This window comes from Homarus americanus, unplaced genomic scaffold, assembly GCF_018991925.1.
Source record: "Homarus americanus isolate GMGI-L3 unplaced genomic scaffold, GMGI_Hamer_2.0 scaffold14467, whole genome shotgun sequence".
Taxonomy (NCBI): Eukaryota; Metazoa; Arthropoda; class Malacostraca; order Decapoda; family Nephropidae; genus Homarus; species Homarus americanus.
Window position 1 is genome coordinate 3,162,751 of NW_024733734.1, and position 27,180 is coordinate 3,189,930.

At 39.9% G+C, this 27,180-nt stretch overlaps 1 protein-coding gene across 1 annotated transcript in view; it reads right to left on the minus strand.

Annotated features, from left to right (window-relative positions):
• Positions 1-245: 245 nt before the first annotated feature.
• Positions 246-27,180, minus strand: part of LOC121869931 — a gene marked incomplete at its 5' end in the record, with an annotated part of 86,084 nt that continues 59,149 nt past the window's right edge. Inside the window, 3 exon segments of the mRNA XM_042371496.1 lie at positions 246-754; positions 17,147-17,313; positions 25,890-26,000. Coding sequence (XP_042227430.1) covers positions 344-754; positions 17,147-17,313; positions 25,890-26,000 — 689 coding nt within the window.

Genomic DNA, 27,180 nt, shown 5'->3' on the forward strand with positions numbered 1-27,180 from the left:
TTAACACAGACAAAATAAATTAATTTTATTTTATATCCAACTACTTGAGTTATCCGGTTTCACCCAGGCAGAGGGACGACCAGCCCCAAGCCTCTTCAAAACTGTGGACCAACCCACAAGAAGGGGGGATATCCCACCTAGTGGAGGCATTGGAGATGGTGCACAACCAGTCTCTAGACCACCCACAACTCCCTACCAAATTTCAGCTGTCATCAAAATTGCGGAAATGCAGAAGGAAAAAAGACTCTCAGATGCACAATATATTTTACATATATAAATAAGGTCATTTTCTTCACTAAGAAACCCATTATATTAAACACCTTAGAAAATACACACAAGCACACTATACATCTCGTGCCACAATTAACAGCAAGAGAGAACAAACACAGCCCATCACAACCAAGATGTTTAAATGTATATTATGACATGAAAAAAAGTCAATAGAAGTTGGCAAAAGTAAGGAGGATTCAGCTATGAAATTGTCTTTCACGAAATGACAGAGCCACTGAGGGCAACTAATAGATATTAGATGTGTTCTGTCATCAGTACACAATGTAGTAAAATGTACAACAAACTGTGGAGCAAAATGTCTGCTGAGTATATGGATGGTGAGATTGATGGCCAACAAAATCCCTGAGCAGGTGTGGAAGGTGGAGACAAGGTGAGCCAGCACTAAACTCTGAGTGACAGCTACCAGGCCACACACAGGAACTACCACCACAAGTAAAAATGATCCACAATCTTCTAGTAACATCTGTTGAGGAAGAAAATATGGTCTCATATAATTTCAAATATCATCAGTATTATTACTATAGGTTGACAACCCTTTATCCGAAATTCCGAAAACCGAAGTTTTTTCTGTGGGGGCAAAACGTTTTTTTTTTTTTAAACAGGGATTAGCCCACCCGAGCATAGATCACTGACCCACATCAAGGCCTGGGGGACAGAAATGTAATAATAATTATTCATAGTAAATAAAAATTTCAATAAAATGTACACAAAAAAAAAATAATAATGATAACTATAATAATAATAATAATAAAATTAATAATAATAATAACAATAATACTGTAATAATAAAATAATAATAGAGTAATAATAATAATAATAATAAAGAAATACATGAATGAAAAAAAGATCAAAAGTGAGAAACACGACCTACAGTAGACCTATGAATTATTATTATGATTATTATTATTATTATTATTATCATTATTATTATAATTGTTATTATATTTTCGCCCCCCCTTAGGCCCCAATGTGGGTCAGTGACTTGTGCCCGAGTGGGCTAATACACATAAAAAAAAATTCTGAAAACCGAAAAATTCCGAAATCCGAAATGCCTCTGGCCCCAAGGATTTTGGATAAGGGATTGTCAACCTGTAAACAAATTCCTACAGTATGATCAAATACATTGTTGAGAAAAAGCATAAAATAATAATTCACACTTCTACACTGCACAAGTATTTATTTAGTATATTAACTGTCAATGTTACATTTGGTTAAACATACTGGAGAAGTAAGTGTCATAACATTGCATTCACAACATTTTACATTAAAATCATCAGAGTAAAATACAATAAATAATGAGTGTTGTTATACTGCCCTCTACAAAATATAGAAATCTCTTATTAGTCCAGGAACTGAATGATGTGATCCACCACTAATAACAAAAGAATTTAAATTACTGTATCTGTACTATGGTTGGATATTAGTCATCATCAATATTACTGTTGTCCGTGCTTGTGTGGGCTAGTCATGATTACCTCATGGTCGCCATCAAGCAAATCTGAAGAAAGTTTTACAGCAAACCTACTTTTACAGAATGGGAACTGGACATTATGGCAGGGCAGGGACAGCAGGCAAGGCAGGGACACTACTCCCTGACAGTGTTGCCATTTTCTCCTCAAAACACACTCTGCAGTTGCCCTACATGTATTTAGACAGTGATCGTTGGTACAGAAGGTCCTCGTTATAAGAGTATTCACTATCCACAGTTTTGCAGTTACGTACAGTATAGTCTCGATTTAAGCGGATTTGGTTTACGCGTTTGGTCATTTACGCGGCACCTTGCCAGACCGACAATTTTTATTTACACGGTTCCTTCCATCAATTACGCGGGAAGCAGCGCGGGCAGGGTGCGCACAAGGTCGCCCAGTCAATAAAACATTACCGAGTTCTTCACCCGCCACCCACCACAGCCAGCCCAAGTCAGTGATAGTCATAGTGATAGTGAGGATATGGACTTTGAGGGGTTTGAAAAAGAGGCCCTGCAAGCCTCTGTGGTGAATAGTGATACAATTGATACAAGTGATACAGGTGAGGGCCAATAATCTGCCCTCTGCCTCGGAACCAACCCCACATCCCCGTGTGCCCAGCCATCTTTTCTACTGACGTAAGTGTTAAAAACCTAATATTATTGATATTTCTCTTAAATATTAATTGTGTGTGCATAAAATCATAAAATTAAGATGTTATTTTTACTACAACATACTGTTGTGTTGGAAAAAGTGTAATTTGGGGGTCGGCCCAGTCTCTATTTCGATTAATCCCATATGTTCTGTTATTTCGTTTACGCGTTTCTCGTTTTACGCAGACCTCCACGGGTTCAACTGTTGTATTACAATAATATTCCATCCTAATTGACTTGAATAAATAATTGAATGGAAATATACAATATTTTTGTTGAAACTACCCGCGTTTCAGTGTAAAGTGTCGTAATAATAAATGGTAAAAAATTTGCCTTCGGCACTCGGTGTTTCAGGCACGGTGAGCCTCAGTTTATAGGACGTAGAGTGTTTTTACTGAAAGTTTTGTTATTCCAATACCCTCAAAAACTTGGGTCGACCTATAAACAAGGAATATCATAAATTAACGATTTTTTGGTAAAAAAATCAGGGTCGACCTACAATGCTGATGTCAACACAAGCGTGGCTACAGAGAGACTGACTGAGTGAGGGAGCGCGGGGTGGCGTGATGCATGTGTGTGTGTGTGTGGCGCGCGATTTGAATGGCGCGCGATTTAAATGTACTTCAATTACTTCAATGTACAGAATATTCCTCCAGCGGGGCAATCCGCGTACAGTATTTGCGAATCCGTGTATGCTAAACCCGCGTATGTGAAGGGCCGACTGTAGATACAAAAATAATGTCAGTATACAGCGTGATCAGTTGCAAGAACAACGACAGCCAAACACCAACTAAGCGCTCTACGGCGTGGGTGCTGTAGCCACGAGGTGGCGCCACCCAGCCCACGCGACGCTCTCGTACGGGACAGAAAAGTTTCGGTATAGAAAATACGCGCGTCATTTGAACAATTTTTGGTACCGACTACAGCGGTCGTATGTGCAGGTGGTTGTATCGACTGAGGCGGGTCGTAAGTGCGGGTGGTCGTAGGTTGAGTATGCCGTAAGTCGAGGAGTAGCTGTATATAAGACAATGGTCAAGGACAAAGTGGGACCTTTAAAGTCAAAGAGAGGGGAAGTGATCGATGATAGTGAGAAAATAAGCAAAGCATTAAACAGCTACAGTGGTCCCTCAGTTAACGAACACAATTCGTTCCAGAAGGTCGTTTGTTAATCGAAAAATTCGTTAACCGAATCCATTGTTTCAATGGGATATTGGGTAATTAGTTCCAGCTCACCGAAATGTATATACAGCTAGACCCCGACTTATGACGGGGTTAGGGACCCAAATCCAGGTCGTAAGTCCGAATGGTCGTAAGTCCGACATAGATAAAAAAAAAAAAATTAAATAAAAAATCTACAATGAAATACAGTACAGTAAAAGTAATAAATAATGAGGAATGGATACAGTGTGACTGAGCACTTACCTTTAATGTAGTCAGCTGAATGCACATGGGGCCCCCATAATTTTCTAATTATACATGGAGACTACATTAACTGGAAACGTTTCGGTATAGAAAATGTGTGTCATTTGAGAAAAAAAAAAAAAAAATGGTCACAACTGGGCGGTCGTAAGTCCCGAAGGTCGTAAATCGAAGCAGTCGTAAGTCGGGGTCTAGGTGTATCAAGTAAAAAAAAAAATGCAGTAAAGTACACTTACTTTGAGGTGTGTATGTAGAAGGTTCCTGGTAGATGATGATGATGGGAATTAGAAGTGGGGTGGAGGAGAAGGGAGAAGAGAAGGAAGTGGGGATGGAGGAGAAATCACCTTTCAGGGGACCCATGCTTGATGCAGTAATTTCACCAATAATATATTAAGTTCACTAAGTGTAATTCAAGATTATTTTCTTTAAATCAACACTGCACTGTGCTATATATTATCAATGTGTTAACTAAAGTTCAGAATGACCAATAATTTCAATGAAAAATGCAAAAATATTCAAGACACCAACACTGTTTTCAAAGCACAACTGACGCCTTGTGACCGACTCACGCATCTGATGGGCGCACAACAAACTAGTTCCCTGTACTGCATATATTATCAATATGTTAAATAAATGTTAAAATGACTAATAATTTTAATATAAAAAATGCAAAAATATTAAAGAGCACAGCTTTCTTTATATTTCCTCCACTGGATACGAATGTAAACATAGAACATATTACTGAATTTGCAAACTAGCCCATCAGCTGATCAGCTGACGCTCACAACAAAACGTGAGTATCGTAAGGATTTCGTTAATCGAATTTTTGTTCGTTAACCGAATTGAAGAATCTTATGGATGGTAATTCATTAACCAAAATTTTGTTAACCGAACCGTTCGTTAACCGAGGGACCATTGTACTTCTTATCAGTTTTCACAGAAGAAATTCACGAGGAAATTTCAGAGGTGGAACTGATATTTAGGGGAAATGAAGAAGAGAAATTAACGAATATCACTATTGGAAAAAAGGATGTTCTTAAGATAAATAAATTAAAGAAGACAAAATCCCCAGGACCGGATGAAATTTTCCCTCGAGTTTTGAAAGAGTGTAAGGAACAGATTAGCGGACCCTTCGTAAATTTATTTACAAAATCATTAGACACGGGAGTTGTGCCAGACTTGTGGAAACAGGCAAATGTAGTACAGGTTGTACCTCTCTAGTCCGGCAACCTCGGGACCTGACCGGTGCCCGGACCATGGAAATTGCCGGACCATGGAAATTCACCCTTTTCCTGGATAGATAGTGACTTGTGCTTATGCCTGGAAGCACTAGCACCACTTTCTCTGCGTCATGGTCTCTTTGAAGACATATTGAAGGGTTAAATGTCGTATAGTAGCTTCTCAAATTTCGCGAGTTTTAAATTCTTAACGTATTTTATTGGAACACACAAAAAAATAAATAAATAAAAATTTTGACGGCGGAAACTTGAATTTTGACGGGTTTGAACGGCCCGCCAACGTGCAGACGACGTGCATAATCGTGTAAACAGCGTCATTTCTCTTATGTACAAAAGATTCATTATTGTTTATTACTGAATGTCTTTTTTATTGAATTAATGTTTATATGTGCAAAATGAGCAATACAATTCATTAATAATACGTAGAAAATTAAAACACATGAGGAAATGACACAGCATTGTTTTCGTTGATTACAAAACCAGTGACTGACTGGTTCTACATATAAAACTGAAGAAAATAAGACCTTGGTTGTAGCTGTAGTAAAATTAATATGGTTGTTTTAAGTAATGTTATTTAATGTTAATAAATAGAACAATAGAAGTAGCTAACGATAATGGTAAAGAAAAAGAGAGATCGCGTATGTAAGTGCGCACATGTGAAAACATATCATCATTACTTTACATAAGAATATGAAAGCAACACTTATTTACTGTTCATATATATTTTAATTAATGTTTCTGAATTTGTTTTTATTGAATTAATGTTTGTGTGTGCAAAATTAACAATACAATTTATTAATAATACGTGGAATATTAAAGGAGACGAGACCGCTGCCGGCATTGTTTATGTTAAAGCTTACGAAACCAGTGACTGATTGGTTCTACATATAAAACTGAAGAAAATAAGACCCTGAGTTTAGCTGTAGTAAAATTAATGTATAAAATGAATATGGTTGCTTGAAGTACCTGTAATGTTATTTAATGTTAATAAATGGAACAATATAAGTAGCTAACCATTAATGGTAAAAAAAAAAGTGGGACTGCTCGTATGTAAGTGCGCACATGTGAAAACATATCTTCATTACTCTACATAAGAATATGAAAGCAACACTTATTTACTGCTCATATATATTGAAGGGTTAAATGTTGTACTCTGTATAGACAAGCAGAGAGAGAGAGAGAGCAGCCGAACTGCCGGATGTAAACAAACCTTAATTTCCCGCGGCTTTGTTGTTGTTTTTTTAGGGGATTAGCCCACCCGGGCATAGGTCACTGACCCACATTGGGGCCTGAGGGGCAAAAATTTAATACTCCTGTAATAATAATAATAATTCAGATAAGTAAAAAAAAAAAAAAAAGCTGCCTATCTACCTATTGGACAAACTAAAATCGTTCCGGACCACGGGAGTTTCCGGACCACAGAATGCCGGACTAGAGAGGTACAACCTGTACCCACATTGAAAAAGGGAGGCAGAGCATCCGCGTCAAATTACCGGATGATTAGTTTGACATCATTAGTGGGGAAATTTCTTGAATCAATTACAGTATTACCCCGCCTAACGCGGTTTCACTTAACGCGTTTTATCATATACACGGTGCCTCGCCAGAGCTGAACTTTCACTTAACGCGGAATTTTTCATCATATACGCGGGAAGCGGCGCGGGCACGATGCGCACAAGGTCGCACAGTCATCAAAACATTACCGAGTTCTTCACCCGCCACCCACCACAGCCGGCCCAAGTCAGTGATAGTGATAATTATAGTGAGGATATGGACTTATATGGCCTTTGAGGGGTTTGACAAAGAGGCCCTGCAAGCCTCTGTGGTGGATAGTGACACAATTGATACAAGTGATACAGGTGAGGGCCAATAATCTGCCCTCTGCCTCGGAACCAACCCCCCATCCCCGTGTGCCCAGCCATCTTTTCTACTAATGCAAGTGTTAAAAAACCTAATATTATTGATATTTCTCTTAATTATTAATTGTGTGTGCATGCCATCATAAAGTTAAGATAAAATTTTTACTACAACATAGTTGTGTGTCGTCAAAAAGTGGAGTTTGGGGGTCGGGCCAGTCTCTATTGGAATTAATCCCATATATTCTGTTGTTCACTTAACGCGGTTTTCACTTAACGCGGTACCCTGTGGGTTCAATTGACCGCGTTAAGCGGGGTACTACTGTATAGCAAATAACATCCGATCGCATTTAGAGAAAAACAAATTTATCTACAACTCTCAACATGGGTTTACAAAGGGAAAAGCTTGTCTTACATATCAGCTGACGTTTTTTAGGAAAGTCTTCGAGGTAGTAGACAATGACGAAAATGACGATGTTATTTACTTAGACTTTAACAAAGTGTTTGACAGACTACCGCACCAGAAGCTTCTGAGAAAAGTTAAGGCTCATGGAATCGAGGGGAAAGTTTTAAATTGGATAAAATCATGGCTCACCGATAGAACACAGAGGGTTAGCATAGATGGTGTCAAATCTGAGTGGGGCTGTGTAACCACCAGTGGGCTGCCCTAGGGGTCAGAACTGGGCCCACTCTTGTTCTTAATCTACAAAAACGATTTAGATACTGGGATCAGCAGTGACATAGGCAAGTTTGCGGATGACACCAAAATAGGGCGACAGATTAATTCAGGGCAGGATTCAAATGCACTACAAGGGATTTAAATAAACTGCAAGAGTGATCAGAAAAATGGCAAATGAAATTCAACACCAGCAAGTGCAGCGTACTTAATATTGGAAGAAAAAATACTGTCAATGTATACAGACTTAACAACATCAACCTAGAGAAGTCGACTTGAGAAAGAGACTTAGTGGTACTTTTAAGCCCAGACCTACGGCCTAGAAAACAGTGCGTTAACGTTCAAAATAAGGCAAACAGAGTATTAGGTTTTATATCTAGATCTGTAAGTAATAAGAGTGCAGAGGTCTTATTGCAACTATATCTTGCGGTAGTCAGGCCACACCTCGGTTATGCGGTTTAGTGCTGGTGCGCTTATTATAGAATGGATATCAATTCACTGGAGTTGGTGCAGCGAAGAATGACAAGAATGATTACGGGACTTAGAAACCTTCCATATCAAGATAGGTTAAAGAAGCTAAACTTGCATTCCCTAGAAAGACGAAGAGTGCGGGGAGATATGATAGAAGTATTTAAGTGGGTGAAAGGAATCAATAAAGGAGATAGATAAAGTTCTTATAATATCCAAGCAGGATAGGAGTCGTAGCAACGGATTCAAGTTGGATAAGTTTAGGTTTAGGAGGGAGATAGGAAGGAACTGGTTCACAAATAGGGTGGTGGATGAGTGGAACAAGCTTAGCAACTTTGTAGTAAGTGCGGGAACGCTGGAAAGTTTTAAAAGAAGGCGAGATAGATTCATGGATGATAGAGTGGTAGTAACTCTCGACAGGAGCTGTCATGCACAGGCCAACTGGCCTATTGCAGACTCCTTATTTTCTTATGTTCTTATAAAAAAAATCCCTGAAAATCTCTTGATTTTATATCGTATTACTCATTAATGAGTCATTCATCATCCCACAAGTTGACTTTTGTTTCAAGAAATATACACGTACGTGTAGTGATCTCTTGGTGATGGGGGGGTGGAGGGGTGCAGTCGGTATCTCCTACAATACCATATGTGGACCGGACTGATTCCCATCAGCTTACAGTTGCCATTTAGGGATTTTTCCAAAGCAATTATCCAATAGTATTTGGGATGTAATGAGCAGGTATTAGAGCTTACTGTATTGATTTTTGTGTACGTACATTAAAGCCTCAACTAACGATGGTTGTAGATGTAGTAAAGTTAATATAAAAAATACTGTATGTAGCTTGTATTTAATGTTCTGTAGTGTATGTACAGTAGAAGTGACCATGCAGTCACGCACACGTATCTGTACGTGTGCCTTAACCGAAATTTAAAACAAAAAATTAAATGTTTTTTGTGTGGATTCATCTTTGGTCGCCAAAAGACACCAGCAGTCCCACGACAACAACAACGGTTTCGGTTGTTTAAATCTCCCTGCCATTTTCCAGCTTTGCCTGTCTTTTTCCAGACTGTATAACAGGTATTGTACTGTGCTTTCTTATTCAAGATGAGTGGAAAGAGGCCATCAAGTGCAAGTACTAGCAGTGGTGGCAAGAGACCATGAAAGGGTATTTATTACCTCAGAAACAAAATTAGATGTGTTTAGGAGGTTTGTCCAGGGAGAGAAACTGAGTTACATTGCTAAGACTTTGGGCCATGCCTCCACTATAGGCTCAATCCATGATAACAATGACTAAATTAGGGCTAGTGCTAAAGTTGTTACTCCATTATCAGCCCATACACTGTATTTTCATTGAAGTGATGTTATGATAAAAATGGAACGCTTACTCGGTGTGTGGATAGAGGACCAGACCAAGCAAAATGTGCTCATTACCACCACGGTGATGCAGGAGAAGGCTAAGCATCTGTATGCAAATTTAAGCCAGGAATAAGGTGCTAGTTCTGATGAAAAACTCTTTAATACCAGCAAAGGGTGATTTGAGAGTTTTAAGAAATGTTCAAACCAACACAACATTAAGATGGTAGGTGAAGCAGCCGGTGGTGATACTGAGGATGCTTCTAATTTTCCTGCTGAACTAAAGCAATAATTGAGGCTGATGCATACACACCACATGAAGTGTACAGTGTTGATGAGACAGGCCTCTTTTAGAAGTACATGCCTGCCAGGACATTTATTTCAACTGAGGAGGAGACAGTTCCTGGGTTTAAGGCATCCAAAGATCGTGTAACGCTTCTGTTAAGGGGTAATGCAGCAGAGGACTTTAAGTTAACCCCAGGGCTTTCAAGGGCTATGCCAAATCTAGGTTACCAGTGATATGGCACTCCAATAGGAAAGCATGGATGACGGGCAGCCTATTCCAAGACTGGTAAACTCACTGTTATTGTCCTACAGTAGATAGGTACAGTAACCCCAAAAATCATGTTTCTTCTTGATAATGGTCCCAGCCACCGTTAACCTTAATGACTTTTCACCTAATATCAGGGTTGAATACCTGCCCAAGAATACAACTTCCTTGCTACAGCCTATGGATCAAGTTGTGATTGCCAGCTTTAATGCATACTATTTACAAAAGACTTCTAGAAAACTTATACTGTAGCTGCAATTGATGGTGAGGATTAGCAATCAGTCCAAGATTTCTGGAAGAAGTTTATCATCATGAATGATGTAGATAAAATTGTTGAGTCATGGGATGAGTTCAAATGTACAGCTATGAATCGTGTGTGGAAGATCTGGCCAGAATGTGTCCACGATTTCCAAAGCTTTCGCCAGGTTCAGACCATGGCTCAGGTGCAGCAGGAAATTGTAACTCTGGCAAATGGTAAAGGGTTCGAGGAAACTGACCACGATAGTGTGGTTGAACTGTTAGATCACACAGAGAGGATCTGTCCAATGAGGATCTTATGTTAATAAAACAGGACCAAGCTGCTGCTGAGGAACAGGAGAATACTATAACAGAGAAGAGTCACACTTCCAAGTACTGAATATACACTGCATTGTCACCTTTGTCTGCACGGCATACTTTACACTACCGAAACCATTAGTTAACCAGCAGTCAAATAATAAGCACACGAGTCACGAGATGGCTCATGATTGGTGGAAAACCATCGCCGGCTGTTGGGGCCGCCATCTATGACAGGTAACGTCTACTCTAACCCTGGGATTCCAGGTCAGTCTCTCACCACCTCGGCGACTTGTTCTCCCTGCCTACTGTTACGGTCATCTCCCTTTTCCCTCAATATTTGTTTCAGTTACCCATTGCATTTAGTTTCTGTTGTTTCCCATTTTTCTTTAGAATCAAAATTTCAAACTTATGGTAAGGACTTTAACAAAAATTCTTGATTATTTGATATAAGTATGTATACTAGTACAGTCATGCGCCGGTTAACGTCTTAGATACGTTCTTGGAAACATGACGTTAACCGAAATGGACGTTGTCCGATCATCACATAAACTTTTTATTTATACTTACGTGTATGTGGAATACTATATACGTACATATACACTTTTACTCTTAAATCACTACTGTAATGTGATACAGGTGATTAATTTTTATCTCTTGTGCAAAATACATGACGTTTATATTAAAATTATTCACTGTTTTACAAGGATTCCAGCAACGCCGAGCAGATGGCGGAGAGAGAGGGTGGGAGCAAGCGAGGGGGCGTGAGGGGAGGGGAGGTAGTACGTTTGACAGTTGGCACAGGCCCAGGTCTAACGCGTGTATATTTATCAGTTCTTAGGTGACTAAGCTTCTCTCTTATAAAAAGCCAGTGAAATGACCTGGGTGAATATAATTAACATAGCTGGGATTCTTGTAACATACTGATTAATTTGAATATAAACATGCTATAATTTGCACTAGACAAAACAATTTTAGTACCGTAATCAAATTAGTACATGTGCACTCCAGCTTTGCACTAAGGTCATTTATTTCTATTACGTTTCTTTTAGTATGGTGTGTGCATGTAAATGGATGAAAATAAATGAAGAAATCTATGTAAATCTACCCAAAAATACAGTTGAAAAATTTTTTATAAAATGTACTACAGTACTGTACACTAATGTACAACAATTTTTATCTCTTGAGCAAAATATATGACATTTATATTCAAATTATTGGCTGTCTTGCAAGGATTCCAGCAATGCAAATTATAATCTCCTAACTTTAGTCTGAGATATTATATAAGATAAAAACTGTAAGCCTAAAACCCCTGGCTGGCAGGGGGGGGGGGTAGCCAGCCACGCCACCCAGCGAGGGGTGGGGGGGGTTGAGGTGATAAGTTTGAGCTGAAGGTCTCTGTGTGTTTATTTAACAGTCCTACTAAGCTACTTTCATTTTAAAATGCCAGTGATATGACCCAGGAGAACATAATTAACATAACTGGGATTCTTGTAAGATACTGATTTACTTGAATATAAACATTTTGTAATTCGCACTAGACATAACAATTTTAGTACCGTAATCAAATTAGTACATGTGCACTCCAGCTTTGCACTAAGGTCATTTATTATTTTACGTTTCTTTTAGTATGGTGCGTGCATGTAAATGGATGAAAATAAATGAAGAAATTTATGTAAATCTACCCAAAAATATAGTTGAAAAACTTTTTATAAAATGTACTACAGTATTGTACACTAATGTACAACATTTTATATATATATATATATATATATATATATATATATATATATATATATATATATATATATATATATATATATATATATATATATATATATATATATATATATATATATATATATATATTTTTTAATTCAGCTAGACAGTACGGTACTCGATCAGAGCAAAAAAATAAAACCAAATAAAATTAATAATAAGAATGGTCTGTCATGATAAAACATTTTGATGAAATCATGTTGATTAATATACACCTTCAAACACAGAAGCACAAACGTGAACAAAATCCCACATCTGTCATGTTGTTAGGTGCTGACAGCAATCATATCTGAAACCAATGAGTGAATTCCAATCCCCTGGCAGATATAATGAAATCACATTTCCAAGCAAGGAAACTTGATTTTTCTCACACTTTTTAGTACATTATACAGTAGGCTCTCACCAATAACGTTTAATAGGTGCCTGAAAAACACTGTTATTAGCGAAAACATTATTTGTGTGACATTAAAATACATGTAAAAAGGGTTTATTGGTGCCGCCGCCACAAGAATTTCACCCATTTTTTCCCCTTGAAGCCCTCCTAACAGTTTTTGTTAGCTGAAATAAAAAGAATTGCTATTCAATCATCAAAATAAAGAGTTTGAGTAATATAACACTTAGCTTGGGGAGTTTTTGAGGTGCTTGGTGTGATGATTGCTCCGTATCTGAGGGCCGCTAACACTTGCACTGTCTTTCATTCTACAAGCTTACCATTTCACAAGAAAATGCTGTTATCACTAACAACCTGTTTCTATTGCATTTATCATTCATAGCTCGCCTTGCATTTCCATCACTACCGAAATATTTTTAGCCAGCACAATACTCTTCTTGGTCTCCTCTAAGTTCCTCTTAATATTTCACACTGTAGACTCAGGACAGTTCAATTTCCTCACTTTAAAAGTTCCCAGTCATTCAGGTGGCAAATCACTCCCTCCACCACCTCCCCTAGCCCCCACAGGCAAAAATGCGGAAGCCATTATTGATCACCGACCCTAACAACCACTGGTTATAGTGGCGAAAATCTCACACGTGGGCGCAGCGCTGTATTCCACTGAGCGTGTGTGACAGTGAGAGTGAGGTGGAGTGGACAACTACGTCATCAACATGGTGGCAAACAAATGCTATCATTGATGCGCTCGGACGCTTCCCGCAAAATTTCCGTTATTCAAGACAATCCAGACGTTATTATCGAAAATGGGTATCTATTGTAACTTACCGTTATTGTCGAAAACGTTATTGTGAAAGTCGTTATTGGCGAGAGCCTACTGTATATTTGCAATAGACATAACAATTTTAGTACCGTAATCATTTAGTACATGTACAATACAGGTTTGCACTTATGTCCATTGTTACTGTACAATATTGACTAAATTCACTAGATAACGTACGCCTGGCCGCACAATCTATAAGAATACGCAATGCATACGTGACTGTGCCCGCTCTAGGTCCATTTCGGTTCGCTAGGTCCCATTATTTGAATGTTTTTGTTTTTTTTTCAATTTAAATTTTAATTGTTTATTCCTTGATAGAGGAAGCGGGATCCTAGTGCTGTCACTTGGTACCCCTGTACCATAACACCAGAAGCAACTGGCCAGTGTCACAAGTATATACAGTACAGTACAGTCATCCCTTGGTTATCGAGCCTAATTGGGACCTCGCCGATAACGAAAGTACAGAACCTATGGGATTTATTCTAATTGGTTCAGGCACCCAAGACCCAACCCCAAGTTTCCCATTTTACGACCATTTAGACCCACTAAATATATATACAGTTGGTCCTCATATTACGCGGTTAATGTAACCCGGAGGGTACCGCGGAAAGTGAGAAACGCGTAAAGTGAATAACATAACATATGGGATTAATTGAAATGGAGTCCGGGCCGATCCCCAAACTCCACTTTTTGACGACACACAACTATGTTGTAGTAAAAATATTATCTTAACTTTATGATGGCATGCACACACAATTAATAATTAAGAGAAATATCAATAATATTAGGTTTTTTAACACTTACATTAGTAGAAAAGATGGCTGGGCACACGGGGATGGGCGGTTGGTTCCGAGGCAGAGGGCAGATTATTGGCCCTCACCTGTATCACTTGTATCAATTGTATCACTATCCACCACAGAGGCTTGCAGGGCCTCTTTGTCAAACCCCCCAAAGTTCATATAAGTCCATATCCTCACTATAATTATCACTATCACTGACTTGGGCCGGCTGTAGTGGGTGGCGGGTGAAGAACTGGTCATGTTTTGATGACTGGGCGACCTTGTGCGCACCATTTTCGCGCCTCTTACACAACATGGCGGATGGCGGGAGGTTTGGATCCAAAAATGGCGCGGCTTGCCAGCCGCTCTCCGCGTAATGGGGTTCACGACCGCGGAATGTGAAAATGTTAGGTTCTGGCAAGGCACCGCGTTAACGGTGAAACGCGGAATGCGGGACCGCGTAATATGAGGACCAACTGTAGTGTATAATGTTATGGTAAATATCATAAACACACATAGGCATGGCTAGGTTTATTACAAAGTGATGAAAAGGGTACGCTTAACACTGTAGTCCACAAAACATGTAGCTATGCTTTTTTTATTTGGTCCCCCGTCATACGAGTCCGTTTTCTCTCACATCAGGACGCCTGAGTCCTCCGTTTTCTCTCTTAATCTTAGAGTGCACCAGAAACTTGCAATTGGGGTTGCAATTGTTGAGGCAACTAGATATGTCTGATTACAGCAAATGTGTTATTGTCAATTTGTAGGTGAAAGATGTTATCCTCAATAGATGTAGGTTAACATTTCACCTGTAGGCAAATGCTTAAAAAAAGCCTAAGTAAGGAAGCATATTCCTTTAACACATAATATCTGACCAGTATGGGGAGGATCATCGTGTCTCCGTCAGGGGGTCGTGGAGTGGTGGTCCAGCAGGCGTCACTTTTGCAGGGCGTATATGCGATTGGACGTTGTTCGGTCGGACGTTAACCGGCGCATGACTGTATTTGTCTCATTATGTAAACGTTGTAGAAAGTATTTTTATTTTTTATACAGTTATGGAAGACTGTAAGAAGCAGGTATGAAGTATAAAAAGAATTAGAAATTATATGTTGATGAAACAAGAAAGTATTGGAACAGTGTTTTGGTGGCACTCTCGGTAGCTAGGTTGAGGAGGATAGGAGGGTCAAGCTTGTGTGGTGCACATTTATCTATTATTATCTGGGCAATCATGGATAATTATGGTGTTAACTAAAGTGTAATATGTTCAAAATAGTCTAAAGAGTATTGTAGTAGTGAGAGAGTATTGTATTTGGTCGAGATAACATTATTCTGAGTGAATTGATTTGTAGCCTTCTGTATGCACCTGGATGGACAGCACATATTTATTATATTTTGTTGTTAAATATATTTTGTTGTAATTTTAAAGCTGTGTTTTGAGTAAACCAGTTTTGATGGAAACAGTGGTATTGAAATGAACACCTGTCAGCTGTCAGGAGATTGTTAGCTGGAAATAAGGTAAAGGTCTGTGCTTAACATTTAACCTCTCTGTTAATAGAAGCTGTTATTTCAGAGTCTCCTCTGATATATTGGGCCCATGGGCTGACTATACATCTTCTACTGAGTCCTAGAAGAGGGTGTGAAGGTTGTAACACTACTCTGTCGTGAAGTTGAGCGACTGTTACCTACACTGCCTGTGCACAGGGGGATCTACTGGCCAGCTATTTGTAATATGTATTAGTACAGCTGAATATATTATTTTTCACCCTTGTACACGTGTTTTATGTTAATTTTGTTTTAAGAATATTGTATAAAAATCACTTGCATATTTTTCACGTCCTACTATTTATACTGTGTTGGGTGTTGTCATGTCAACCATGAGTGTGGTGTTGAATATTCAATTAAGCAAAGTAATGCTATAATAACTAAACCTACAGTAAAATTTAATAACTAGAAAAGTTCACAATATAAACATTTTGTCATTTATTACATACCGGTAACTGGGCATGAATATTAAAAGGTATTATAATTAAATAAGTTTCATCAAAAAGCCCCTAGACACACACAGTTAAAGAAATCATTTAATTTTTTATATTAAAATAAAAGTTGAAGCAAAGGAACTTACGACATTTGCCTTCTTAGTTGCTTAGTTCCGTAACAATACCTCTACGTACAGAAGTTCCATCTACAGCTCGTGAATTGATAACGAAGGTTTTGTCCAAAGCTATTAGACAACTCTGCAAGATGTGAAGCAAACCTTTGAGACACATAATCCAGACCATGAATGCAACCTCAAGTTCACAAGAGGATTGAACATCCTGATAAGGGGATAAAAGGAGCTGTGCACTGAAAAATTATGCCATCAACGATAGACCACATTGGATAAGTTCTTTGTCCCAAAACCTCAGTCAACAGCCAAAGAAGATAATGATGATCCATGGGGTGAGACAGGAATCAGCAGTGAACCACTGTCTCCCTCCCAGTAACTCCAATTGCACTACCTTACCATCGCTCAACATCACTTCTGGTATTTTTTTTTTTCCCAACTATAGATGAAATTTTTAGAAAAAAAGACGACCTTATATGAGTTAAAGGTTAAATAAGCACTAGTGTTTGTTTCAGTCCCTCATACATTATCACAGATTATCAATATTGTACCTCACAGGACAAGAAACCACTCCATGGTCCAGAGGAAAAAAATAATTCTCCACAATGGCAGGGGTTCCTGTTAAGTGGAGCGAGGTACCTTAGTCACTGCAGGGAAAAAATTGCTGCCTGTTGGTGAGAAAGAATACCCTGTAAATAAGTCAGAGAAATTAAGTACAAGGTTGACTTTAGTAAAAAATATATTTACCATCAGTGGATACAGAAATGTGAGGAAGGAGGCCATGGCACAGATGGCAGTGGAAGACACGGTACACAACTGAAGCAAAGGTACCATCACAGCTTGTGTACACAGTAGTCCAACAGTTACCACCACTGCCAAACCACTGCCTTCAACACTACCATCCCTCAGCAAATCTGGAAGATTCATAAGAACCATAATTAGTTACTTATATTCATAAAAAGCATTAAAGAGCTATGCTACCAATATTTGCAGAATAATCCCTCACCAACTACAAGAGTTGCATTTAAAAATTCTCCCATGGTTGATCAAAACTTCAGGTAGCAAGGGCTGGGTCTAATGGGAAGGAGAGATTAAAGTGACCCATGAAAAATATACAGGCATCCCTTGCTATACGAGCATTCAAGAAATTAAAATACACGATGCTCATTTCTACTAGTATCCAAAAAGGTCCTGACATTCCATACAGCGACAATAAGATGTTGTAAAGTTTGTTTTTCTTTTGATCTGTGATTATAATTGTGTTCTCGACCACATAAGGATGACCTTACTGGGTGCAGCACCTTTTCTAGACCCCTACCCATGTAGGGTGAGCAGAGTGGCTCCTCGAAATGGCTCCTCAGTTTCACGGACAGGACCAGATTCCACTGCTGCCTAGATCCGAGTGCATAAATGACCATCTTATATGTGCTGCCCATGCGCAGAGTTGTGACTAGAGACTCCCAGCAGTCATCTATGCCTGTCACCGTCGCCACACGTCCGTCACCGTAGGACTTTTGGGGATATAGGGGTTTTGATAATGATGAGGAGTATGATGAGCTGGATGATGGCTGTAAGTGAGTTGATTTATGTGGTGAGGCAGGAGTGCAGGCTGCAACCACACATCTTACTCTCCATTTTCCTAATCCAGTGGTGCAAATGTTGCAACAACTGGGGAGATGGAGAGTTGCAATGGACTGCTGATAGCCCAGTTTGTTGGGTTTCGCCTTAGTAGCCTGTCCATCACGCAATGCCTTCATATGCCGGTGAAGTCTTTGGATTACCATGGGGGTCACCTCTTCCGCCTACTCTGCAGTTGAGGTCTTTCTCTCTCTCAATTAATTTGATCTATTCCTTTGTGTATGAACCTCTGTCCTGCGTGGCAGTGAGAAGTGATACCACCCGCAGTGTCAAGACCTGACTGAATTACTCAGAATAGGCAAACTGTGCTACAAGCTTTGTCAATAAATTTGTTAAACTAAAAAAATCTCTCTCTCTCTCTCTCTCTCTCTCTCTCCTCTCTCTCTCTCTCTCTCTCTCTCTCTCTCTCTCTCTCTCTCTCTCTCTCTCTCTCTCTCTCTCTCTCTCTCTCTCTCTCTCTCTCTCTCTCTCTCTCTCTCTCTCTCTCTCTCTCTCTCTCTCTCTCTCTCTCTCTCTCTCTCTCTCTCTCTCTCTCTCTCTCTCTCTCTCTCTCTCTCTCTCTCTCTCTCTCTCTCTCTCTCTCTCTCTCTCTCTCTCTCTCTCTCTCTCTCTCTCTCTCTCTCTCTCTCTCTCTCTCTCTCTCTCTCTCTCTCTCTCTCTCTCTCTCTCTCTCTCTCTCTCTCTCTCTCTCTCTCTCTCTCTCTCTCTCTCTCTCTCTCTCTCTCTCTCTCTCTCTCTCTCTCTCTCTCTCTCTCTCTCTCTCTCTCTCTCTCTCTCTCTCTCTCTCTCTCTCTCTCTCTCTCTCTCTCTCTCTCTCTCTCTCTCTCTCTCTCTCTCTCTCTCTCTCTCTCTCTCTCTCTCTCTCTCTCTCTCTCTCTCTCTCTCTCTCTCTCTCTCTCTCTCTCTCTCTCTCTCTCTCTCTCCTCTCTCTCTCTCTCTCTCTCTCTCTCTCTCTCTCTCTCTCTCTCTCTCTCTCTCTCTCTCTCTCTCTCTCTCTCTCTCTCTCTCTCTCTCTCTCTCTCTCTCTCTCTCTCTCTCTCTCTCTCTCTCTCTCTCTCTCTCTCTCTCTCTCTCTCTCTCTCTCTCTCTCTCTCTCTCTCTCTCTCTCTCTCTCTCTCTCTCTCTCTCTCTCTCTCAGGAGAAGTAAGCCATTGGGATTACACTTGCCTAGTCCATATCTCCCTAAGATTCCCTGCCAAATGTCACCATCTCTGCCAATTCCGGCATTGAAGTCACTTAGGAGCTCAACCTTATCTTCTCTGGGAATACAGGTTAGTACTCTGTCAAGGTCGGCGTGAAAAGCCTCCTTGATGTCATCCTCTGCATCCAGTGTTGGGGCATGACATTAATGCATGCACTCACTCAGGCAAACACACACACACACAAAAAGAAAAAGAAAAAAACAAGAATAAAGACAGCAAGCATGAGGAGTGAGGGTCTTACTGTATGAAAAATTTGCGTGTGTGTGTGACTGCGTTGTAGCGAGTTAAATATCAGCTGTTGAGGAGAGCTTGGCAACACTGGTGCATGTTAGCTCACCTTACCACACCATCTCTCTACTCACCCACACCTTTTTTGATTTCTCACTCCATATTCTAAAATGTTATGTAATGTAATGCTGAAGGGATACAACATTGCTCATTTATACATACACTTATCACAATCTCCCTCAAAAATAATTTAGCTTTTCTTTTCATTCAAGACATCTTCAGGTCATGAGATGCACTAATCCCCCACCCAACAATGGGTGACTTGATATTGCATCAGAAGGTCAGTAATATGAGACCACTAATCCCCCACCCTACCTCCACCTGACATTGTGTCAGGTCAGGTCAGTTACATGAGACCCACTAATCCCCCACAGCTCCATGGGAGTGGAAAATACCAGTCTTTGCTGTAACACACAGCTTCATTCATACCCTATCATATAGATTTTTAGTTTTTAAATATATTTATTAAACCAAACTTTTAGATAAACTATTCTGATTTATTCTAATAAAGAATGGAGTTTCTAACTTAATTAGAACTGCTTTTACAGACTCCAGTAATTTAGATTCTCGAAAACATTCCTTATCACCCAGAAACGTTCTGGGGATGTGAGCTAGTGTCTGTCTGTGCAAGATGCATAGTTTAAACAATCGGAAAATTTTCTCAGTACAGTGATCCCTCAGTTAACGAACTCAATTCGTTCCAGAGGGTTGCTCGTTAACCAAAAATTTCGTTAACCGAAACCATTGTTTCAATGGGGTATTGGGTAATTGGTTCCAGCTCACAGAAAAGTATATACAAAGTAAAGCCAAAAATGCATAAAGTCAAAAACAGTCCTAAAATTCCCCTAAATCGCCCTTAAATCACTATATATATCGTACATATACACTAGAACTCTTAAATCACTACTGTACAGTTTTACCCCGCCTAACGCGGTTTCACTTAACGCGTTTTCGCATATACGCGGTGCCTTGCCAAAGCTGAACTTTCACTTAACGCGGATTTTTTCTACATATACGCGGTGAGTGTCCGGCTCGGATGCTATTTTTAGATTTTGCCCACGCGCCACGCGCCACCCGCCCGCCCGCCTGCCTGCCTGCCTCTCCCTCCTCCTCCCTCCGCTTGGGCAAGCGGCGCGGTAAGGTTGCGCAGTGTGTGTCTTTGTTGCGTTATCACTGACGTCATATGACGTCTCGGACTGTGATTGGCCATGCAGCCCTACCCCCCTCTGCTGCTAGCTGTAATTGGCTTAAAGTATTATGACGTGACTACCCCGAGGGAGGGAGGGAGGGAGGAGAGACGACGCTTGACCTAGCCGCGGCAGTTTCATCCCTCAAGGCCACCCCGGGTTAACGCGCATCCATTGTTCCGTAAAATGGCTTCCGCCGGACCACCACCGCCCCCAGAGAGAGACCTTTCCTCACCTGGACCCAGCGGCACTAAACCAAAGAAGACACGACGTTCATTAAGCTACGAGGTGAAGTACCAAATTGTTCAAGATTTGGAGAAAGGAAGACGCCAAGTTGATCTCGCGCGCCAGCATGGCGTCAACGAATCTACGATTCGTACAATCAAGAAGGATGCAGCCAAGATCAAAGACCACATGAAAATCACAAAGTCTGCAGGTGCTTCATCTATCAGGTATTGCCAGAACAGGGTGCTGGCAAAAGTGGAAACTTTGCTGGTGAGTTATTTGGTGCGTCAGGCGCGACGCAACATGGCGGTGGACACGCGCTCAGTGCAGGAGTACGCACGTGAGCTATACGCAGCAGTGACACGTAAACTGGGAATTGCAGAGCCCAAACCCTTCAATGCTTCCTCTGGTTGGCTGCATAGGTTTAAGAAGAGGAACAAGATCACCAACATCAACATTGGTGGTGAGGAAGCGAGTGCTGACCGTGTGGCGGCTAGAGATTTTCCTCCGTTTTTACGTGAGATTATGGAGGAAGGACAGTACAGTGACGACCAGGTGTTTAACATGGACGAATCTGGTCTTTTCTGGAAAAAGTTACCTTCCAAGACCTTCGTTGTCCAGTCTGCGAGCAAGGTAAGGGGCGGAAGATGCAGAAGGAACGCATCACCGTCCTGTTTACCACCAATGCCTCCGGTACCTGTAAACCAAAGTTATCGGTGATTCACAAAGCCCGCAAGCCGCACGCCTACAAGAATATGGACATGAACAAGCTTAATGTCCACTGGCTAACCGCACGTAAGGCGTGGATGTCCTCTTCTCTGTCCCTCTTCTGGTTTGACAACTGTTTTGTTCCTGACGTGCAGAAATTCTGCGAGCAACAGAATGTTTCATTCAATATTTTGTTGCTCCTTGACAACGCACCAGGACACTCGCCCCTACTTATGGATCGTCACCCCAACGTAAAAGTGGTCTTCCTTCCTCCCAACACTACGTCATTAATCCAGCCTATGGACCAGGAGTTGATCTGCAATGTGAAAGCTGCGTACTCTGCAAAGAAGTTCAAGCTCCTGAACGACTCTACCAACACCAAGGATGAGTTGCGTAAGCTGGGTGACACCGACAGCGAGAGTAAAAGCGACGAGGACAAGGAACAAGAGGCGGCGACTCAAGAACTTCTCGTCAAACAATTTTGGAAGAAGTTTAACGTTAAACAAGCTGTAGACTTCTTGGTGGAGGCATGGGATCTGCTGACTATTGCTACGATTCGTCACGCATGGAGACATGTGTTGCATGGCATACCAGGTGAGAGGAGGAGTGAACCTGTGACTGGTCAGGTTCAGACTGTTGCAGTAGCAGTGGACCTTGCCAGAGAAGCTGCGCTCAGTATTACAGCTGAAGGCTTCTCCGAGACCACCAACGAAGACATCATGGAGGTGATCAGAGATCCTGAAGTGACTGCCGACGAGATGTTGGAAGAAGAACCCGCCAGTGAAGAGGAGGAAGAAGGTGCGTCATTCTCCGAAGAACCTAGTTTAAGTCATAGTGATATTAAGTGTCTCATAGAGTTTACAGAAAAAATTAAGTCCATCGTTTCCCGCGACAATGACGATGAACGCCATGACGTCTTCCATACCCGACTGGTGCAGGCTATGGAGCCGTACATCAAGGTGTATCACGACAACATCAACACCAGCCGTCATTAAAGCATAACCGAGTTCTTCGCCCGCAACCCACCACAGCCAGTCCAAGCCAGTGATAGTGAGAGTGAAGTTGATTTTGAGGGATTTGTCAGGGAAGCCATGACAACTGTAAGTGACAGTGATATTGATTCACCTAGTAATGGTGATTCACCTAGTAATGGTGATTCACCTGAGGGGCAGTAATCTGCCCTCTGCCTCGGAACCAGCCTCCATCCCCGTATGCCGACCCATCTCTTCTACTACCGTGAGTGTTCCTTAAAAATTTTCGTTTTTTAACCTATTTTTTATTTTTCCTATGTTAACCTTTATCTTTCCTAACCTAACCTCTTCTAAATTACTTGTTTTCATGCCTACCATAAAGTTAAGATAAATTTTTTACTACAACATAGTTTGATAGCAGGTGATTAATTTTATCTCTGCAAAATATATGACGCTTATATTCAAATTATTCGCTTGCTCCAACGATTCCAGCAATGCAAATTATATTCTCCTAATCTTTAGTCTGAGATATTATATACTATAAAAAATAAGCCTCAAAACCCTGTCTGAGGAGAGGGGGGGGGAGGGAGGGAGGGAGCAGGAGGTGAGGTGATATGTTTGACAGTTGGAGCCATCATTTTGTACATGTACAGTACAGGTTTGCACTTTAGGTCATTTATTTTTTAAGTTTTTTACTATGGTGTGTGCATGTAAATGAATGAAATAAAAGAAGAAATTTATGTAAATCTACCCAAATATAGTGAAAACTTTATATTACTAAATGTACTACAGTACACCTAATGTATTAAAATTTTTTATCTTGTAAAATATATGACATTTATATTCAAATTATTCGCTGTCTTCCAAGGATTCCAGCAATGCAATTATATTCTCCTAACTTTAGTCTGGAGATATTATATAAGATAAAAACTAAAGCCTACTGTATAACCACCAAACCTTGCTGGGAGGGGGGGGGGGGAGGAGTGGAGGGGGAAGGGAGGGAGGGAGGGAGGGGTGACAGTGACATGTTTGACAGTTGGCGCCGAAGGTCGAGTGATGTATTTATTTGTTTATTTATGTCCTTGAGATTGAGTTTTTGTTTTCTGCTTATAAAATGTCATAGAAGTGACCGTTCAGAATATAATTAATATTGCTGGAATTCTTATAAGATAGTGATTAATTCAAATGTAAACATGCGATAGTTTGCACTAGACAAAAATCTTAGTAATCATTTTGTACATTATTTTGATTGCATATACAGTACAGCTTTGCCCTCAGGACAGTGTGTGCATGTAAATGAGTTTCAATAAATGAATAAAGTTACATATATCGAGCCAAAAATAATAGTTAAAAAACTTTATATAAACAGAGCTTGGATGGCTAAATTTTAGAATGACCAATAATTTTAATAAAAAATAATGCACAAATATAAAAAAGCACAATTTTCTTGATATTTACTCCACTGGAAACGAATGTAAACATAGAACAGATTACTGAATTGGCAGACTAGCCCATCAGCTGATCAGCTGATGCTCACAACATAACGTGTTTGTCGTAAGGATTTCGGTAATCGAAGTTTTATTCGTTCACCGAATTGAAGATCCTTATGGGAGGTAATTTGTTAACCAAAATTCGTTAATCAAACCGTTCGTTAACTGAGGGGCCAATGTAGTCCATAATGCGACGTCGACATCCCACCCATCTCCACCCCTTGAGAGTTGACATTTGTTTACTGCTCGCTCTAGGGCAAGAAATGATGGTAGCAATTTGTGTGATGGAGGGTGCAGGAGGGGGTTTTGAGAATTGCAATTAAATGCCAGGTAGCGACGTGTCCTCCTAATATTACGTATTAAGTAATTATTAGATGTGTTAATTGCCTGTTTGTTGGCCTGGCGAGTTATTGCTAGGCATTAACATACTTGGGTATAAAGCTAGATGTCGCATTCTGGACTACAGTAGAAGTCTAAAAACCAGGACTGCTTGGGGATTGGGTCGGTCCAGATTTTCGGATTTTCCGGATTCTCAGGCAGTACTTTTAAAATTCAAATTTAAGGAGGAATAAAGAAGAGATGAACAGGTACATTTTGATAGTTTATTCATTAGCAAATATAGCATGCTTCATTTATCAAAACGAACAGTTTTAAAGAAAAAGCTGTGAATTCTAGAATTTATTCTTTGCCTTTTTTATATCATAAATTGTAGACTTTCCAATGTCGTATGTTTCCATTAGAACAGTATTGCTCACACCACGTTCTAGTTTCTTAATTATTTCAAGTTTGTCACCCAATTTCAACGTGTTCTTCTTTCTCTTCACATAACGAAGTTTAGGCGACCGCATGGTCGCTTGTTGTCGCTGTGCAGCTGTGGCGCTCACTCATGAGCATATACACACAAAAGCCAGTTAAAAAAAAAAAAGTTTGAGTTTTCGAAAAGTCCGGATTCTCAGGTGGTCCGGATTTCTGGACTTTTACTGTATATCACAAAAACTGTTTTTTATAAAAAAAAATGCATTTTTTCATGTGTTAGGTAGTAAATTAGAGTACTGACTACTTACGTACTATTCATCAGTAGCTGGGTAAATTTAGTTCATGTTTGTGAACCAATTTCATGTTTTTAGGGGTATGATTTTGAGGTGTTTTTGTCATTGGGGAGCCAAACCTTATTTTTCTCATATGTTCTTTTACTTGTGATGCATAAATTCACCTAATGAATGTTTTGTTTTTTTAACCTCACCCATTCGTATTTCGAGGGATACCAGTAGTTGCGTACCATTTATCATAAGTTAGACGTTTTTTTCTTGTTTGCGAACTAATTTCGTATTTTGGGATATGATGTTGGGGTATATTTGTCATTGAGAAATTGAACCCTATTTTTCCTTTTCCCCATTTGTTCCGTTATTTGAGATACGAATATTTGCTTAACAAATTATTTTTAGAACCAAACCCATTCCTATATTGAGGGATACCTGTATTGACTGTTGTCTTCAAGCAATCACTGGCACATGGGTGAATACTGTACGTACTTGAAAAATACAGCAATCATTCCTTAATATGTAATTCCTTCCAACGGAAGTTCAATTTAACGGAATGAATGTGTTTCAGTATTTACAGCTCTATCTAGAGGTGTTCCTGCAGTAAGAATCTTAAAGGTCACTCATTGAAGCTCCATATGTAAAAAATATAAGCTAATTAAAAAGTGTTAGAGGTCAAATATGAGGGATAACAACTGGAATCTATAATAGCTTAATACAGTACAAGAAAGTTCAACTCACTCTGAAGCCATGGAAGGAGTAGCGATGCTGGGATGGTTATGGCAAACTTCATCACAATACACTTCACAAAGATGGCCCACAATTGATTATATGAAGTCGGAATAAGGAGTCCTGCAAAAAATAAATTATCATAATTCTCCTAATAATATTAAGATTAAGCACCAAAGTGATAAAACATTATAATAATTATAAATTATAAATCTTTAATATATATGAATATGTAAAAAGTTATCTAGAAAATCAGCCCAGAAATGTATATGAAACAAATAATATCACCACAGCAGACCATGAGGGCAATTGCCGTGGGTATAACAACAACAAAGCCATATGATTGATCCTGTCATGGTTTTGACTATTCAGTACAACATGGCCTGTGATGTCCACCTCCATTATGTCTTAATCGCATCACAAAGCTGGATGGAGATTCTAAAAGAAAAGAATTTCTGAAGGAATGTTTGTTGTCATTCATAAGAGAAAGACAGGCCTAAACCCACTCCTACACCCCCTCCTGAAATTTCACATTGAATTTAAGTAAATCTCAAAAATGACCCTTGTAAAACAATATACAGTCGGTCCCCGACTTACGACGGGGTTAGGGACCTACGACCAGGTCGTAAGTCAAATTGGTCGTAAATCGAAAATGCAAAAACAATTGGTTCCAATTGGTTCCATCTCACAGAAAATGTACATACAAAGTAAAGCCAAATAAATGCAGTCATGCGCCAGTTAACGTCCGACCGAACAACGTCCAATCGCATATACGTCTGTGGCCCCCCGAAAAAAACAAATCCTTGACGCCTGCTGGACCACCACTCCACGACCCCCTGACGGAGACACGATGATATCCTCCCCATACTGGTCAGATATTATGTGTTAAAGGAATATGGTTCCTTACTTAGGCTCTTTTTAAGCATTTGCCTCCAGGTGTAATGTTAACCTACATCTATTGAGGATAAAATCTTTCACTTACAAATTGACAATAACACATTTGCTGAAATCAGACATATCTAGTTGCCTCAACAATTGCAACCCCAGTTGCAATTGGGGTTGCAATTTCAAATTCTGTGGCATTACTAAGAATAACGAAGTCTCTGATGCACTCTAAGATTAAGAGAGAAAACGGAGGACTCAGGCGTCCTGATGTGAGAGAAAACGGACTCGTATGATGGGGGACCAAATAAAAAAAGCATAGCTACATGTTTTGTGGACTACAGTGTTAAGCGTATCCTTTTGATCACTTTGTAATAAACCTAGCCATGCCTATGTCTGTTTATGATATTTACCATAACAT